Raw genomic sequence first — 19177 nt, 5'->3', positions numbered from 1 at the left:
GAATGGCTCTTGACTTCACCCTAGTGGCGAGAAGTGGTACGTGCGCACTTATCAAAGAAGAATGCTGTGCATACATTCCGGACAATAGGCATGAAATTAACAACCACCTAGAGGTAATTCAGCAAGTATCAGCCATGACTGAACCAGGCCCAAACCCACTGACGGACTTTTTCCAGAATCTATTTGGGGGGGTGGGGTTCCATCCTAATGAATATTCTGATTGCTATTTGTGTGGGTTTACTACTAACAGGAGCATGTGTTTGTTGTGGAATTCCCTGCATGAAAAGATTAATTAAAGATTTTATTGACGTATCTGTTACTGAAACTTTGTACCAAGATATTGTGATTGAAAAATTGATCTCAGACAAAACTTTTTCTGAAGTATAGATCACATGACTCACCTAGCTGAAAATCCTTAGTGGAAGAGGTTAGGAGACAAAATGACATTATGCATACTTCAAAATAGAATAAAAAGTATTAATAGAAGGGAAAATGTTAGAGAAATATGTATTTGAATATATTTGATGTGCTAGTTTTAAAGCAAAGTAGTATGTAATGCATTTTATTCTATTAAAGATATAACAAAAAGGATGAATTCATGTGTAACTGCAAGAAGTTTTGAAACTGCAGTGTGGCTTGTAGCAAGTTGGCCTGTGACCCTGGCAGCTGCTAGCTCAGCAAGTTTTAATGTTTATGCTTTTCACAAGTGATTATCTGCTGGGTCAGGAAATTAAATATGTGAAATAATGAAATCTTCTGCTCTTTCCTGCTGGGATGATTTGGCCTTGTGTATGTGTTACTAGATAACATGCAGCTGTTGGGAAAGTGTTACAGGGGAACAAAGAAGTGTATTAGAAGACTGAATCTGCTATTGTATTCAAACTAGTCTGAAACCTTGGAGAAGTAACTTTACAGAAAGACATTATGTCTGACCAGGTGGATAGCAAGGCCGTATTGTTACCAGAGGAAAACTTTTTTTAAAATATACAGCATCAGCATTATTTAATGAATAGAACACTGTAAGCTAAAGTGATGTAGATGCCCTGTGACTGACCACGTCAGTAAGGTGGGTACAACTTGAATGTAAACTATAAAAATTGTGTACTTCCTGTTTCATGCAGACAAAATTCTGTACTTGTACGGTTTTTGCCTCCTGGTGTACACTAGTAAACTTTTGAACCTGAACCTCCTGTGTATTGATCTCTTGATTTTATTTAACACTCATAATCACGAATTGCTGAAATACTGAATTTCAGCAATTCATGTCCATGAAGCCGAAACTTCAAAATAACGATAGTGTATAAGCGCGAATAGGACTATGTCGAATTTGCGCTTATGCATTTACATTATCTTACGGAAGTGTTTGGCTGGGATGGTGTCTGCAGTTTAAGGCAAGTGAGTGGGCGTGAATGTTTTTCTAACTTGTATGAGTGGGTTAGGATAGGGAGGTGGAGGTATGAGTGTGTGTGTTGGCTGTGTGTGATATATTTTTTTTTAACTGTTTGTGCGATCTTGGAGTTAGTATATATAAGTAGGGGGGTGTTGGTGGTGCAGGGGGCTTGCCCCCTGTTTGTGTAGTGTAGGTGTGTGTCTGTGTGGTGTTTTGTTGTATGTAATTGTTTTGTGGGTGTTATGGTTTGTGTGTTGTGTGCTGTATGCTGTGTGTTCGATGTTGTGGTTTCGTGATTGTGAAGTGTCGGTGTTCTGATGGTTTCGGCTTTATACTGTCGAAATGCTGACATTTTATATTTCAACATTTCGGTAATATGAAGTGAAACCATATATATATATATATATATATATATATATATATATATATATATAGATATATATAGATATACACACACACACACACACACACACACACACACACACACACACACACACACACACACATGTATATCTGGGTCACATTTGGAAGTCGAACTTCATATAGTGAAGACCATATGACTGACTGGCAGAAAACTTGAAACATTTGTATGGAGACTGTGATACAATGGGGATCAGGGAATTTACCCTTTCACAATTGTAGTGTGCTCTCAGAGCTGGTATATAAATTTAGCAGGGGTGTGGGATGGTGCAACCCCCCCCCCCACTTAGCGGATGCAGATTTTCAAATTTTCGAAATTAACGAACTTCGATCATATGGTCATTTTCATAAGCAGTCCAATGTTCTGTAATTCTGATGTAACAGCATAAATCCTCCCCAACACACACAAAGATAGATATGTGTATATTACAGAAATGTCACTCAGCTTTTCAAATGAAAAATATTACCTTAAGTTCAAATATGTTACCAAGCAGAAATCATGCCAAGTTCAAGCGAATGGTACTTTCAGTGGATGTAAAACACTTCTAACATATTTTGCAAGGGAGAGGGGACATTGTACAATGAATCTCAGCTATCCCTGCATGTGCTACATTGGAGAAAATGGATAAATTATTTATGTGGACAAATCTGTTTTCTAAAACTGAAGTCCCCTTACAAAAGCAAGAGCTAATGTTGAAATTCATCAATGTATTTGTACATTTTGGCATACCAAGATGGCTGCACTCTGATTAACAGCAAAGAAACTGATGAATAAGGGCCAGTAATTCTGCCAGTTTTGGTAAAATTAAGTTACTGGCTATTAAGTACACTACCTGAATGCCAGCACAGAAGAAATGTAGAGGGCCTGAAAGAAAATCAACTAGAAAAGGAGAAGAGAAAAAAAAAACTGACTGTGAAGATTCTTGCAGTTCAGCTCCAGCTTTGGTAAAGCAGCAGAAAGTATTATAAGAACTAAGCCAACACTGGGATGGAGTAAGGAGATGTCGCTGAGATGACTGCAATTAAGGGTACAGAGAAAATGCAAGAGGGGTCTGGAATTCCCTGGAGAAAACTGACAAAGAAACCAAATAATTGGAGGGGGAAAGGTAATAGAATGGAAAAAGGCCAATAATTCATTTGGACTGCAGGCTAGAGATTGTCTTCCTTATCAGGAATTGATATCAGAGTACAAACAAAGAGAAATAAATGGGGGGATCCAAAGGGAAAGACCAGCACTGGTAGAGGTATTGGTATAATCTAGCACAAAAGCAGCTATTAAAAAGGGGATAATTAGCAGGGCATATAAGTATTGCTTGATAAATATAAGAATCAATCAGAGGAGGTTAGAAAGGACTAGTAAGAGAGATTAGATAAACAATTTACAAACAAACAGTGGGGGGATACATATATGGCTCACAAATATGCAATAAAGTCTGGAAGATTTAAGATATTTGCTTGGAAGTGTTTGCATAGATATTTTTCTACCCAAACCATTCTCCAAAAAATTTTACCTCAGGTAGATGACAAACATTGGAGGTGTGATGGGGAAGAATTTGATATTTGGGAACATATGTTTTGGGGTTGTAATGAATTTTCAGACTTTAAAAATTGTCTGCAGAGTAGTCAGTAATACTGAATGAGGAAATGGATGTAACTAAAGGAATGATTTTTTCGAGCTATGATATAGGGTCTGAAGGGTCTGAATTGCCTTGACATAGTAAGGCCTTGGTAAGTTTAATTCAGGTGGCTGCCAAAAAAGCAATTACAAGAAAATGGAAATCAATGTCTAAACCAACTATATTTAAAGTAGTGAATATTGTAACAAGATAAAGGCACTGGAAGTGGGATCTTTAGAAAATGATAGGAGAAAACTACATAAAAAAATGGAACAATACATGCAGAATAATATTTTGGAGGAGGAGTTAGGTTTAAGGCAAGGCAATAATTGAGCAATTTATATAATTTAGGATTGATGATAATTGTATAAAACAATGGTTGTGATGTGTAATGCTTGTAGCTGAACATGTTAACGTTTTTTTTTATATAAACGTATGCATGCTTGCCTATTACTTAAGTGGCAATTCAATAAACGTGTTAAACATAAATGTATTTATACATTTGGGTCTTTGTTAACGTAATTTTAGTTTTCTGTTTTTTTTTCATAGCAGAATGAAATATTGTGTAAGTATTTGATGTATTTTCAGTCTTTTCAATAGTGGGTCTGATTTGGAAAGGTAACCATGAGGCATAAGCCTAGTGTATACCTTGTGTTAGCTATTTCCAATTCAGAGACAACTGTCCCATGATATAATGCAGCACCGTGTTGGGCTTTCTCTGCAAACTAACACAAATGTTATTCTTCACCACAATAATAATCCAATTCCTTAAAGTGCAAAGGATTTATTGTAAAACACTGCCTATCTCATAAAAAACAAGATATTCTCTGTAGCGCCTTGGCAAACTTGCCTTTTACAGAGTACATTTTTTTACCATTCATACTCACAGCTTTATACTAAATAAAACACACCCACTTAATTACATTCTTAATTAAAGAAACATCACTATAAAAAATACTAAATGCTTTGAATACATTATTTTGCAACTAACTTTTACAATAAACTTTTCCATGTACATTCAATGTTTAGCCCTATAGGGCTCAATGTGTTAAATTTTAAAATCAAACAAGTTTCTTTTTTTCTTAATAAACATTTTATATGTTGTTCATCTATATATTCCTTTTCTTAACACTGTCACTTTCAATCCCTCTGTATTACCATTGTGATCTTTATTAAAATGCAATGCTATAGGGCTTGTTTGTTTATTATTTTTTATATCTCTAATGTTGTTGTTGTTTTATCTTTCGGCTTTTCCTGGTTAGGGGTCGCCACAGCGGAACTCTCTAATATGCTCTTTTATTCTACAGGCAAATGTTCTCTTAGTTTCTCCCACATAAAATTTATTACACAAACATTTTAAACCATATATAACTCTTTCAGTTTTACAATTAAAAGTCCCATTTGTTTGAAATGAGACCCCATTCATTTTACCAAATTCCTTTACTATATATTTACATAGACTGCATTTTCCACAGGCTACAGTTCCCAATTTCTCTACTTGGTTTACCATTTTCATTTTGGCATATTAAACTTACTATGGACTATAAAGTCCTTTATACTTCTCCCTCTCCTATAAGAGAAACACATTCTCTTATTATGTAGAAAATCCACCTCTCTTTTTACCACATTCTAACTATATCTCACTTGTTCTACAATTTTATCCGATAATATGGAGTAAGTGGAAGTAAAATAAATACATTCGCCATCTTTAACACTACCTTTCACATTCCTATATCTCACATTTTTCTTTACTTTATTCAAACTAACTCAACACAAATGTTAATTTAACGTTAATGTAACCTATGTTTATTAGCCATGCCCCTCCCCATTCCTGGAAATGCATTTTGTAAGGCTTTTTCCTCATGCTATCCATAGAATCACTGGGGTGCACAGGTTACTTTAGCTGGCTGTGTGAATGAACATGGCCAAAGGCTCACATTCTTCCATTGCTTCTAGTGGGCGAGATGGTGTTAGAGGTAAATGCCAGGACATTTAAGTGAACAGGCAGTGATGGGTGTCTATGTGCATGTGTGTGCCTGCATGTATGAGTGTATGCAAAGAGATGAGTGGCCTCAGGTGCATGTGTGTGTGTGTGTGTGTGTGTGTGTGTGTGTGTGTGTGTGTGTGTGTGTGTGTGTGTGTGTGTGTGTGTGTGTGTGTGTGTGTGTGTGTGTGTGTGTGTGTGTGTGTGTGTGTGTCTGTCTACCTGTATGGTCATAGTAGGGAGTTTAGCTAGGGATAGGTAGGAAAGGTGCGCATGTGTGTGTGTATATATATATGTGTGTGTGTGTGTGTGTGTGTGTGTGTGTGTGTGTGTGTGTGTGTGTGTGTGTGTGTGTGTGTGTGTGTCTGTGAGTATGGGTGAATGGGTGAGTGTGGCTGTGAGGATATTGGATGTGGGGGCCTGTGTATTATACCTCCATACTCCCCTAAACTAAGGAGCAAATCCTACAGTACTGATGGGTTGGAAACAGTAAACACTAGGGATACTCTTTATATTCTGCCCTATATGCAATTAAAAAGAAGACAAAACAATGTTTTGCAGTGCAAAATATATGGGGTAGGGGCACTGCTAGACACCAGGGATACTCTTCACTTTTAGTGCATTTAAAAAGAAAACAGTAATGTTTTGCACAAACAACATAGAGTGAGGGGAGCACGAGACACCAGGGATACTCTTCATATCCTGCCCTAAAAGCACATAAGAAAATAAAACAAAAATTGGAAAAAAAAGTTAAAGTGAAAGGGGGGGGGGGGCTTTCAACTCTGTACTCTTGTCTCACACCCAGTTCCTTCACAGAGTGTTAGTCATCTGTGCCAACACTAGACACTAGGGATACTCTTAATATACTAGCTTAAGTGTTAAAAATTAAAGTAAAGGAGGATAGTTTCAAACCTTGCACCCTTGGTACAGAAAGCAGCTTCACAAGTCCCAATCTTAACCCTCTACACTGACAAAGGAGCTTGTGTGAACATTCAGTTTTTACACTGTAAGACATCTGAAACTCTAATGTCTGGAATTATTTACTGACTTCTTTTTGATCCTGCAGAAATTTAGTCAGGAACAGAGCAACAACCTTGTTTTTCTTTTTCTTTTTAGCCCCTCATCCTGAAGGTCACTAGATATGGGAATGGCACTGAGCACTAGATAGGTCAACTATGGTTCGTGCGTGTGTGTGTGTGTGTGTGTGTGTGTGTGTGTGTGTGTGTGTGTGTGTGTGTGTGTGTGTGTGTGTGTGTGTGTGTGTAAGATACTGAATGTGTGCATGTGTTTGGGAGATTAAAAATGGATGCAGGTGCCTGTGCTAATGTAATGCATGGACTGCCAGTGTTGACTACCATAAGAAAGTGCTAATTTGTACTTGTGGTAGTTATGAGCAATTCAGACACATGCATATTACTGTTTGTTAGCTGATAGTGAGGTATTTCCTCATTGCAGCTAACATGTATCTGAATCACATTTTCCCACATAAAAAATACTGTCCCTTTTGGACGCAGGTCTTATCTCTGACAGAGGGGTTCTTTCTGAATTCTCAGGAGTATTGCTGAAATAAACTAATAATAAAATAGCTCACTTGCCCCATCTGTAAAGTAAAGTAATAGAGTAGTAAACAGACTAATGAAAATTGGATCAGGTGAAGCAGATAATGCTATTACATTTACAGCACTTTGATGTAGTGTAAAACGAAACACTGTTTCTTCATTATCCAACTTTATTTTGCTTTTGTTTTGCCAGCCACCATTGACTTCAGCCCTTCATACTGACTCATCCCAATCATTTCATCTCAAATTTCTCTGAATACTGGCATTCCCTGCTCCCTCAATGAACCCCTGCTGGCAGCATCTCTCTATGCTTTAGCTTACAATCTGACATTCATCTACACGATATGAACGCACTTATCAAGAATAACATTGTTTCAGTCTCAGCTTTCTCCTTACCTAAAAGATGGTTCAAACTATATTGAACTTTCTATATTACTGCCATAAGCTATAAAGAAACTGAAGGGTAATCTATTGCCTGTCATTTTAATTTATTTCATAGCGATAATATTACCAGCCCTGGTCAAAAAGGACCTCATACCTCTTAGAAGGCAAATGCCTTTGAAAGACATACTTTTACTAAAGAAGATATCTTAGTATTGAAAAATGATACTTTAAAGCATTGGGCTTTAATTGTGACTTGAAATGGAAATACTGAATTTGATTCATCTTAATTGTTTCTTAATGTATTGTATGTTTTTTACTGGTTCTTTTTGAACTGATTTATTATCTAAATGTCCTGTTGTTTAGATAGCTATACACATACATACACATATGCATATGAGTGTTTATAATGCGTATATATATATATATATATATATATATATATATATATATATATATATATATATATATATATATATATATATATATATATATATATATATCTAGAGAGAGAGAGAGATAGGCCCATGTGATAAAAATGCAAATTACCCCTTAAGGAAATATTAGTGTTTTAATTACATGGCATCTTTATGCCCATGAGTTTTTGCCTTCTAAGTCTTTTCTGATGCATTCAGGACAAAATGCCAACACCCACTAACTGCAGACATGCCATGTTTCATCGTTTTTCTGAGCTCATTAATGTAGAATAAGGGTGTTGTTCGGCATATTCTAGAAACACAGACATTGTAAATATGCCCAAAACCCACACAACATATTTTTCTTGCTCTTTTTCCAGTGTTACCCGAACTGAATGTAAACTCCGTCCACATAAAAATTACGTATTTACCTTACTCATCTAGTGATCTGTAATTCTTATAAGTGTTATCTGACTGTAATTATATATGTAACTATGTGTACTGTATACATACGCTGTATATACTTATGAGATCTCTTACTTTAGTAATTGCTCTGTAATTGTCTACATTTTGCTACTTTTCCTATATATGTAAATGTTTACACTTTAGTATTGCTCTGTAATTGTGTGCGTATTGCTATTTTTTTTTGTATATGTAAATCTTTTAGATTTTTATTACGTGGAGCTTTTTTCCTGGGCCTCTGCTGAAAAAGGACTTGTGTCCAGTCGGACTTTTCTGGTAACCAGATGTAAAATAATAAAGTAATAAAAATATAAAAAGAATATTGCCTGATGCCCATAAACATTAGGATGACTGCAATATATCCCAAATAATATCAAAACCAAATTCCTCCACTACAGGAGGTTTAAGGTATTACACAATGAAGATTCCAGCCTCTTTCTTATAGTTTATTCTAAATGTTTTTTCTTCTGGACCTTTGATCTATTTTTGTCTGTCTTTGTAGCTATATCTATTTATCCATATGTATATATGTGTGTGTGTATGTATGATTATAGTTGACAAGAGCATATGCTCACATAAGCAAATGATTTTTACTAATGTAAAAAAAAAAAAAAAAAAAAAAAAAGGAACGCCTCATGTGAGTAAACATTCTGTTAAATGGAGTTTCTGCTGGCAGCCTTTTGCATTGGCTCATGTTGCAGATTTAAGGGAATTTGTCCTTACCCTGCTGTTGTGTGATGTTAGAGTTAGTATATATAATTAGCAGGTCTGATGTAAAATGATCATGTTGCCTGTGTTTGCTCGTATAAGCATTCACAATTTGCTGATGCACTCACATGCTGTGGTCCACATTACCTTATCTGGCCTGTTTTTACTTGTCAGGTCTGTGAGGGAAACAACTATAGTACTATAACTGGGGGTGAACTTTCTGTAGTACCCTGCTGTCCCTAAGAATGTCCTCACCTCCTTTTTGGTAACAGGTACAGGCCATACCTGAATGGCTTCCACTTTGGCAGGTTCTGGCCTGATCTTACCACTCCCCACTCTATGCCTCAGGTAGGAGACCTCCGCCATACCCACCTGACATTTGCTACGCTTAATGGTCATCCCTGCCCACTGTAGTCTGTATAGTACCTCCCTGACATGTTGAAGGTGTTGTTTACAGGAATGGCTGTAGATGGCAATATCATCTAGGTAAGCAAGGGCAAATCATCCTGCTCCTGCTAGGATATTATCTACCAGCCTCTTTAAAGTTGCCAGGGCATTTTTCATCCCAAAGGGCATCTTTGTAAACTCATACAAGCCAAAAGGAGTCACAAACACTGACCTCTCTCTAGCACTGGGAGTCAAGGGCACCTGCCAGTAACCTTTGGTAAGATCAATGGTGGTAAGATACTTAGCCCTACCCAGCTTCTCTAGGGCTACCTACAACCTAGGTATGGGATAAGCATCTGACTCTGTGTGACTATTTAATTTCCTGTAGTCCACACAGAACCTGGTGCTGCCATCCTTCTTTAGCACCAGCACCACTGTGGAAGCCCAGGGACTGTTAGACTCATGAATTACCCCTAGTTCCAACATTTCCTGTATCTCCTCCCTCAGTGTCTGCTTGACTGTCTCAGGCACCCTTATAAGGGGCCAGCCTAATAGGCCTTTGGGATCCTGTATCCACCTGGTGCTTCACCAGGTGGGTGCACCCTGGTTTCCCAGTGAACATGTCCCCAAACTCCTGTAACACTGCTCGGATTTCTCGAACCTGGGTAGGAGATAGCTGCTGGGACATTGCTACCCCTTCCACTAAGAAGTCAGTCCGAGCCTCACTGAGGAGATCAGTCACCAGATCTCCCTCAGACTCCTCCTGCAATCCACTGCAAATACTCAGCACAAGGGCCTCCCTATCTTGATAAGGTTTCATCATGTTAACATGGTACAGTTTGTGCTCTTGCCTCCTGCCTAGCAGTTCCACCATTTAGTTAACATCACTGATCTTCCTTACCACCTTGCAGGGTCCCTCCCAGGCTGCTTGCAGCTTGTTGTGTCTGACAGGAATGAGAACCATTACCTGCTACCTTATAGCATACTCTCTAGCTCGAGCATTCCTATCATATCAGACCTTTTTCTGTTGTTGGGCTTCTGCCAAGTTCTCCTGAGCCAAGCCCATGAGTTCCCTGAGCCTTGTCCTGAGGTTTAGGACATATGCCACAACAGATTCCTTGTGAGATTCACACTCACCTTCCCACTCATCATGAATTAAATCTAGAGGCCCCCGCACCCTATGCCCATACAACAACTCAAAGGGTAAAAAACCTGTGGATTCCTGGGGAACCTTTCTGTAAGCAAACAACAGATGGTGCAAATATTTGTCCCACTCCCTCTTAAACTGGTCTGCAAATGCTCATAGCATGGACTTGATTGTAGATTTTAACCTCTCAACAAGACCATTAGTCTGGGGATGGTAGGGGGTGGCCTTCAGGTGCTTCACCCCACAGTACTTTCACAGACAAGCCAGCAGGTCTGACATGAAGTTGGCACCTCTGTCGGTCAGTATTTCTTTTGGGAAACCTACCCTGCTGAAAACCTCTAACAAAGCATTTGCCACCTTTTCTGTCTCAATGTAGGACAAAGCCACTACCTCAGGGTATCTTGTAGCATAATCTACTTCCACCAGGATATACTTTTTCCCTGTGGAACTTGGGGTAATCAGAGGCTCCACAATATCCATAGCTGCCCTCTGAAATGGCTTCTCACTCACAGGCAAAGGCATCAAATGAGCTCTCACCTTGTCTCCTGCCTTACCTACCTTTTGGCACTGCTCACAGGTCCTGCAGTACCCTGTTACATCTCTGGAAATTCCAGGTCAAAAGAAGTTATGCATAATACGTCTCTTTGTATGTTTTATGCCCATATGATCTGCAAAGGGAATATCATGGGCTATGGCTAGAAGCACCAGATGGTACGGTCTAGGCACTACCAACTACTGTATTCTCTCACCTTCTAGCTCTCCATCAGGGGTCCACTATCTATACACTAACCCTTTGTCCCAGTATACAGATTCCCCCTTCCCTTGAGAATCAGGTGCCTCACTAGCTACCTCTCTCAGGACTTTCAATGTATGGTCTGAGAGCTGAGCCTGTTTCAACACTCTCTCTTTGTAACCATTCCCAGCTCCCCTTCCACAGGAAGTCTGGCATCCCCTGACAGTGGTGCCTCACTGTCAGCCTGGGTACTACTACTCACCTCTGCCCTTGCAGTCACTCTGTCCAAGGGACCATCAGTACCCAGAAGCAGCTGTGGCTCACCTCCAGTCTCATTGACACAGAATAGCTCCCTCCCTGAAGTAACCACTTCACCAGTCCTGGCTGCAAGTATGCGGTCTGACTGGGTCTCCTCCAGGCTACCAGACCCATATGTATGTCTCCAAGCCTGACTGCATGTAACTGCATAAGCACATGGTACTGCATTATTAAATTCATTCCCTATCAGGGCATCTGAAGGGATATCCTCAATCACATCTACGTGCTGGCTTCCTTTTCCACCCTCTCAGTCAAGGTGAATCCTAGCCAGAGGTATTTGGAATGGGGTCCCTCCTAAAGCTCTGACTGGAGTAGACTGCCCAGGCAAGTAGTGTTCCTCTGCAACCATTGCAGGCTTCACAATGGTTATGTTAGAGGCTATGTCTCTCTTAGCACTAGCCTCTTTGACATTCGCTATGATAGGATATAACCTCTGGTGCTAGTTTGGTACCCTTGTTGCCTCTAGACAACCTGATGTTGGCATTTTGTTCTTCCCACTTACTGACCCCCTCACCTTTTGTTCCCCACCTTGCCTCCATGGACATCCATATGCCACATGGGCCCACTGGGTGCATTCAAAACATTTAACCCTAGGTCCTGAATGTGTACCTGGAGTAGTGGCTTCCCCTGCTACTGGCGGATTCTGTTGGGGCAGTCTGGGATGCCCACCATGGGTTCCCTTAAACCCATTAGCAGCACTGGGTGTCCCTTTCCTGTACAGTATTGCCTTGCTTGATAGGTATAGGTCTGCCTTCTTCCCCAACTCATCTGAAGTAGCACATTGTCTATCAGCTAAACAGATCCTCATGTCCTCAGGCAAAGTGCCAAGGGCTTGTTCCCTCACCAAAAGGTCTGCCAGCCCTTCAAAAGTGAAGACCTGACATCCACTCAACCACCTATGAAAATAAATGCTTAGTTCAGCAACGTATTCACACACACTTTCATCTGCCTTGTGTCTATGCTCACAAAACGTTTTCCTATAAGTTTCGGGTGTTAGCTTCAAAAATTCTAGCAAACAATTCTTAACAGCAGTATAATCAAATAAAATTACAAAAAGATAATTTAGACAGCACAGTTACAGCTTTACCATGGAGTAAGGGGGTCAGGAACTGCACCCAGAGCCTTTGGTCAACATCATACTATTTACATACTCGCTCAAACGTATGAATGAAACTATCAAAATTATCACCCTCTGTAAACTGTGGAAGAAATTTACTGACCTTTTGTGCTTCTGGGGTCCACTTACTCCCTTCCCCATTACTTCCATGACTCTGGCTAAGAGTCAGCATCTCCTTTTCATGCTGCCTCTGTCTCTCCTTCTCCTCAGCTTCCAGGCATAGAAGTTTCTCATTCTCCTCAGCCTGTAGATGTCTCGGTCTCTCTGCTGCTTCTCTTTCCAAACACTTGGCCTCCAACTCAATTCTCTTCAGCTCCAAATGGATTTTTAAGTCCTCTGCAGAGAGGTTGATCTGTCCATTCTCTGAGTGGTGTACATCTCCATGGCCAGAGTGATCATCGTCCTGGTCTGACCACTATGAAACAATTAATATTTGATGTGGATATCCCACCACTGCCAAACAATTAATATGTGGTGTGGATATCCCACCACTGCTAAACAATTAATATGTGATGCCCATGCACTGGCCCAGTAATCAAGGAGCCTCAATCCTCACCACTAGCACCAGTGAGGGGCATGCATATTGGGGGCATAACACGTACACACACATTAAAGTACAATTTCCCTTAAGAGCACACAGAGATCACAGTCAGTCTGGGGCTGGTTTCTCCTTTTCTTGCCAGATCTCCAATAAAACTCCCCACTGGAACAGCTATAGGGTACAGATCTCAGCCTAGTGGTCAAGCTAAAACCTCCAGGACCCTCTCTGTCCAACCAGTTCTTTGTGTCCCTGCCCAAGTAGCTGACACACACACACACACTTTAAGATTTGATTCAGATACAAACACACAGACACTCCTGGGGAAGCCTGACACATGTTCTCCAGCTATGCCCCCTTTCTGCCCAGAATATAAGGTAGTACCAACTGCCACCAACCACTATCAGCTACAATAAGGCCCTTCCCAAAGGGTGACCAACTTCACTGTGTGATATTACTGCTATCCAAATAGTAAGTATGCCGAACAGCAAGACTATTGGAGTGGCTTGGACAGTATCACCAAATACAGGCAATGTACTCTAAGAGCTTAAATTATCTCTACAGAAAACAGCCACAGTTGACAGGTTTAAAAATATTTAATAATAAATGATAAAAACACAAGACAAATATCATCAATTCAACACAGTGATAATCAAAAGTTCAGAAATCACAGGAACTTTAAAACAATATTGTAGGATATTCTGAGATAAATATAGAAAACAGCTAGAATAATCTGGCTAAATTCCTGTCTAACTCTAAGAGAAACTATGTCCTAAATAACTTTACTTACAAGGCAAAGTGCTGGTGAGTTGTTGCCAGCTTCAGACAAAATCCAACATGCTCAATCTTTCTCTCTGAGAAAGTCTTAAATTGATGATACCCAATACTACTGAGTCATTTCACATTACATCATTTTTATCACTTCTCCTTTAGTTTCCCGGCTAACAGAAACTCAAAATTTACATTTCTCTGTAAGCTACACCTAGCCAGGAAGCCACACCAATAAAAGACACTGTTACACGTAAAATCTAGCAATTATCTCTGTCTTCAAATGATAGAAAGAATTTGCTAGCCAAGACATCCTGTCTCTATGCTTAAGATCAAACACAGTGGTAATTCTTTACTTAACAGCTTTCTTCCAGCAGGGTGCACTGTGGTTACATTTTTGAAGTTCAGCATATAACACAGTTTTCTTACATTTAGTTTGCTTACATTTGTAAAAACAAGCCATTGGGTTATGTTAATATTTACAATGACAGAGAATTATCTGCAAAATGCTATCTAGCTAGGCTGGCAGCCTTCACAACAGGTGTTGGTTTTACTTAGCACCACCTGCTGGTACATGCAGCAGAAGCACTTTCAGTGGCAGTGTTCTGTCTAATGCTTACACTGAATATGCAGCTACTGTAATACCACCAATGCCTAGCTATGTCTTAGTGATTAACTTTAATTTCATCAACAATCACCAAAATAATACATTATAAGAATAGATTGTATGTATGTTTTTCAAATGACAAAAAATGTGGTTCTTACCTAGTCGTTAAGTAAGGTTTTCTGAAGAAGGAAGACCAAGGAAAGGGTTTGGTGCCTCTACCTGAAGCATAAAAAATAATACAATTAATGTAAGAAAAACTATAATTTGCCATTTAAACTCTTGTTATATAATATCAAATTCTGGACTGTCTTAAATGGCAAATGCCATATTTGCAGTACCCTAAATTTATATCTGAATTGGACATGGCATATTCTGTGTACGATATGACATGAAAATAATGATATTACTCAAGTGGTGCATGCCTAGAACAAAATGAGTATGACTCAGCAAAAAAGGCACACTGTCAATGGTGGAAACTTCAGAAATTATTGAGACTTGGGGTATCCACAATTAAATTAAGTCTAGGATAGTGTCATGTTTGGAGACATCAAATGTTACAGCTTACTGTAGATTTTACTATGAAACTCCCATTGAGCAAAGAATGGGAGTTTGTCATCTGGTACTTCTGAATCATAACAGTGGGCAGCACTTCAGCACCTACCTTACAACCAATGATAGGCTAGTTCTTAGTATATTTATACAAAGCAATACTGAAGGCAAAGTCCACTGGAATGTATGTTGAATGTCACAGAAAGGTAAGTGGACTGGCTCATGAACCCTTGGTAAGTATATTTATAGTAGTCAATTAACTAGTGTTTTTTTGTTAGGAAAACAGAAAAAAAAACATCTTGGCTTGGGGAAAACATGTAGAATATACACAGACAATGACAACAAGTCAGGCCTGTACCCCGGACCTCTAAATAGACTGCTTGCTACCAAGGCATTGTGCACAAATGAGTCCCATTATGAGTTGAGTTTAGTCAGTCTGTTGGCTGGTCATGTTAACACAGTTATGACTTACAATGTGTTTCTTAACTGTTTACAGAATCATGGGATTACCGAAACACATTAACGAGGAGATTATATTAATATATTCCTCTAGTGTAGTAGTGAACGTTTTAAAAAGTTACAATGATGTTTAACTTGAAGTAGCCGGGATACAGAGACCTGAATAAGTAAGATTAATTTTAAATTATGAAGTGTTGATATCAGTGGTGTGGAAAGATTAATTCAGTAAAGCAGGAACAACAAAGTATCTCAGAAATTTGTATTATTTTAAAACATTAATTAAAACTATAGCTGTAGTGAAAAAAAAACACAACTTCTTTATTGTAGCATGAAACTCTCATTATAAAAACGTTGCTTTTAACTGTATCACATACTGCTGCACTAAATGTGCTGCATTCATACATTTTTTTCCCCATTGTGTACTCTGTATTGATGGATCATAGCAAGTCAGTAGCACATGAGGAAGGAAAGATGTCTACCTGTACACATGCTATATGTACCAGAGGCAGGAGAGAGGCTTCAAACTACAGCTCTGGCAGGTGTGTGATTCATGAAGTGAATCAGGTTTTGATTGCATGGAAGTCTACTGCAGGAGTGAAACTACAGTGCACAGGGAGCACAGCTCTGTACCAACAGCTGGCAAACAAACGCTCATATGTCATAATGTTGGCAAGAGAGAAGAGTGCAGTGTGATGTAACAATGCAGCCAATATGCAAACCATCAGCTGTCACCCAAGGACAAATCTTCCATGCAATGGTGTAGAATAGACAAGTGGCCAGAACAAAGTGGCATTTACTAATGAAATGGGAGTCCTAAGAGCATGGAGGAGAACCAGGTTGTGGCAGTAAAATAACACTGCACCTGCTTCATATGTTGAATGTGATGGATCCCAAACTGACAGGCTAGGATGACCAGGTACAGTATTACAAGCAAACTAGGCCTGAATACTGAGACAATGGTGGGAGGGATACGAGGTTGATCTAGCTAAATAGAATGTGTGAAAGAAAATCCAGGTAGACATTTTTTCCTCTTCTGTTCTATTAGTGTAAGCTTAAACATGGACCTTTCCCAGTTCATAAGTTCATAGTTAGTTAATTAAAGGACCTGGAGACAATATGGGAACCTGGCCCAATTTTGCAATTGTCCCACACCATTACCTGATTAAGTAATTTGCCCAGAGTCATACCATAGGCAGAGGTCTACTGCCTCTGACAGTCTACCTGTTGAATATCTTAAAATAGTAGCTGATGCTATTGCAAATATGATTTAGTTCTGATAACTAGATCCATATCTGAAAATGAAGTCACCTCCCTATGGGAAAAAAATAATTCATTATTCCACTGGCCAAGGGTGGAATCAATACAGTCCTTTCAAACTATAGGATAATTGTGATGTTATTGCTCTTATCAAAATTATTAGAAAAATGTATTTATATGCAACTTCTCAACCTAATAATATATTATCAGATTATGTCTTTAGCCCAGCATGGCTTACATCCCCATCACAGCACAATTACTGTTTTGCTGAATTTTAACAATACTGTCAACACTCACAGAAATGCAGGAAGCCTAGTGTCCACCATCTTCCTAGACTTGTCAAAAACTTTTTTACTGTGTCTCACCAGAAACCCTTACAGAAACTTTCATTCTTAGGGCTCATCAAGTCTTAAAGCAGTGGTTCCTTAGCTACCTCTCAAAAGGTAATAAGCAGTGAAATTGAAAAATGATTTCTCCACCTACTTGCCTGTAACTACTGGTGTTCCGCAAGGATCTATACTGGGCCCCAATACTTTTCAACATATTCATCAATGACCTCTACAATGCTACAAAAATGCTACTTTGTTTCATTACACTGATGACTCAATCCTAATCTGTACTGCCAAATTTCTCTCAAAACGCCAAGACCTTACACACCAATCCTTCTTATCAATTTGAATATGGCTAAATAATTCACAACTACTACTACTACTAAATCCTTAAAAAATTACTACTCTTTACACCAAAACACACCTGTAGCAAAACAACAGATTTCCCCATCATCTAACAATATCATGACAGAACAAGTAAACTGCAGGCAAGTATTGAGTGGCATCATAGATGACCGATTAAAATTAGACCACCACGTATCACACATAGTTAAAAAAAAAATCATTAAACTCAAACTAGATACATTATACAGAGTAAAACCTATATCACTGACGTAGCCAGAATCTGCATAGCCTCTACATTCTTACTGCCATCTCTTCTCTAGGCTGCCCCAGCCTTCACCACCTTCAAGTCTCACGACTGTCCAAACCTGAGCAGTGTTATAGCAAAATTACCTCATTTTGTATAAACTATAAAAATAGAACACACCACTGCCTAGCTTTGAGAGAATTAAACTTCTTAAAGGTATTGCATTACCTGGCTCTTTCTCAGCTAACTGTAATACACAGACATCACTATAAGCCAGAAAATTGCCCAGCCCTTAACAACTTAAAACAACACCACTTCTTCCATAGAGTTTTGAACTTTAGTGAAAATCACTAATCACTACATCCAAATCATCTAATTCTACATGTGACTCTCTATATTCAAATAGTGTGGATAAACTGTGGAACCACATCCCACTAGTACTGAAATACATTCATGATGAAAATGCATTTAAAACACAGCTAAAACTTTACCTATCAAATCAATGCTCTGTTCATGTGCATCTCTAGGGTAAATGCCACTGTTATCTTCAAAATATCATCTAATCATTTCAAATTGTTCAGAATCCTATACCCCACAACCAGTCTTCACCAATACCCAGGGCTGGTATTAGCATTTTGGGAGCCCAAAAGTCTCATGTTAGGGGCCCCTTGGATAGTTCCAGTCAAAGTAACAACCTGTCACTGCCACCCCCTCCTAAGCAACATTTTAGCTTACACTGCAGAGTTTTAAGAGAAGTATGCAAAGAGCAAACTGTAGCTACATTACTATAACAATATGACATGCCTGAGTACCATACTATGTTGGCCCATCTCACAGAAAGACATTAACAGTGACTGGCATTTACTTGTAATGATGATACAGTACAATAACCCTAGGAATAAGGCTGATCTTAGGTGAAATGGGTCTCTAAGCAAAGGACTCCATGGCACTCCCCAGTGGCTACTCTTTTACCCCACACCCACTCCCACACACATCCTCAAGTGGTCCAATCTTAAGCTTTTTCAAGAATCCATGTCTTTCTACATGTTCTCTGAAGTGAATTGTAAAAGTTTTATTTTGTTACCAATTTTTTCATCCAGCGATGGCTTGAACAAAAATGTTGGTTAAGGAAAGAAATTCAGTGTTGCTGTTCAAAGCTATATCCTTACCTGGCCAAAACAGCAAAGTAGTAACTGTGTATGAGATAACCCAATTAAGTAAAATGGTTACAGATGTTTTGAAATACATTTTAGTGCATTTTTCCAACCTTTTGATATAGTGGTGGCCTGAACAAAAATTATGAGTAAGAAAAGAATTTTGGCCTTATGTTTTTTTCTTTCAAGGAAAACATTAAATTGTGTTCAAAGCTGACAAAACATTAGCTTACAATAAACTAACAAGACAAATGTTTGAGAGGATATATACATCTTATTTAGGAATGCA

At 38.8% G+C, this 19177-nt stretch overlaps 1 protein-coding gene across 1 annotated transcript in view; it reads right to left on the bottom strand.

Moving 5' to 3' along the window:
- The window catches only part of LOC122791430 (doublecortin domain-containing protein 1-like), a 526863-nt gene that overhangs the window by 14671 nt on the left and 493015 nt on the right, over window positions 1-19177 (bottom strand). Inside the window, exon 19 of the mRNA XM_044059172.1 lies at window positions 14710-14770. Within this exon, the coding sequence (XP_043915107.1) occupies window positions 14717-14770 (54 nt within the window). The 3' untranslated portion in view covers window positions 14710-14716. The remainder of the gene's footprint in view (window positions 1-14709; window positions 14771-19177) is intronic.

The sequence above is a fragment of the Protopterus annectens genome, chromosome 17.part0, assembly GCF_019279795.1.
Source record: "Protopterus annectens isolate FY-2018-M chromosome 17.part0, PAN1.0, whole genome shotgun sequence".
Lineage (NCBI taxonomy): Eukaryota > Metazoa > Chordata > Ceratodontiformes > Protopteridae > Protopterus > Protopterus annectens.
Note: the sequence above shows the minus strand (reverse complement) of the source record. Positions and strands in the feature narration are given on the sequence as shown.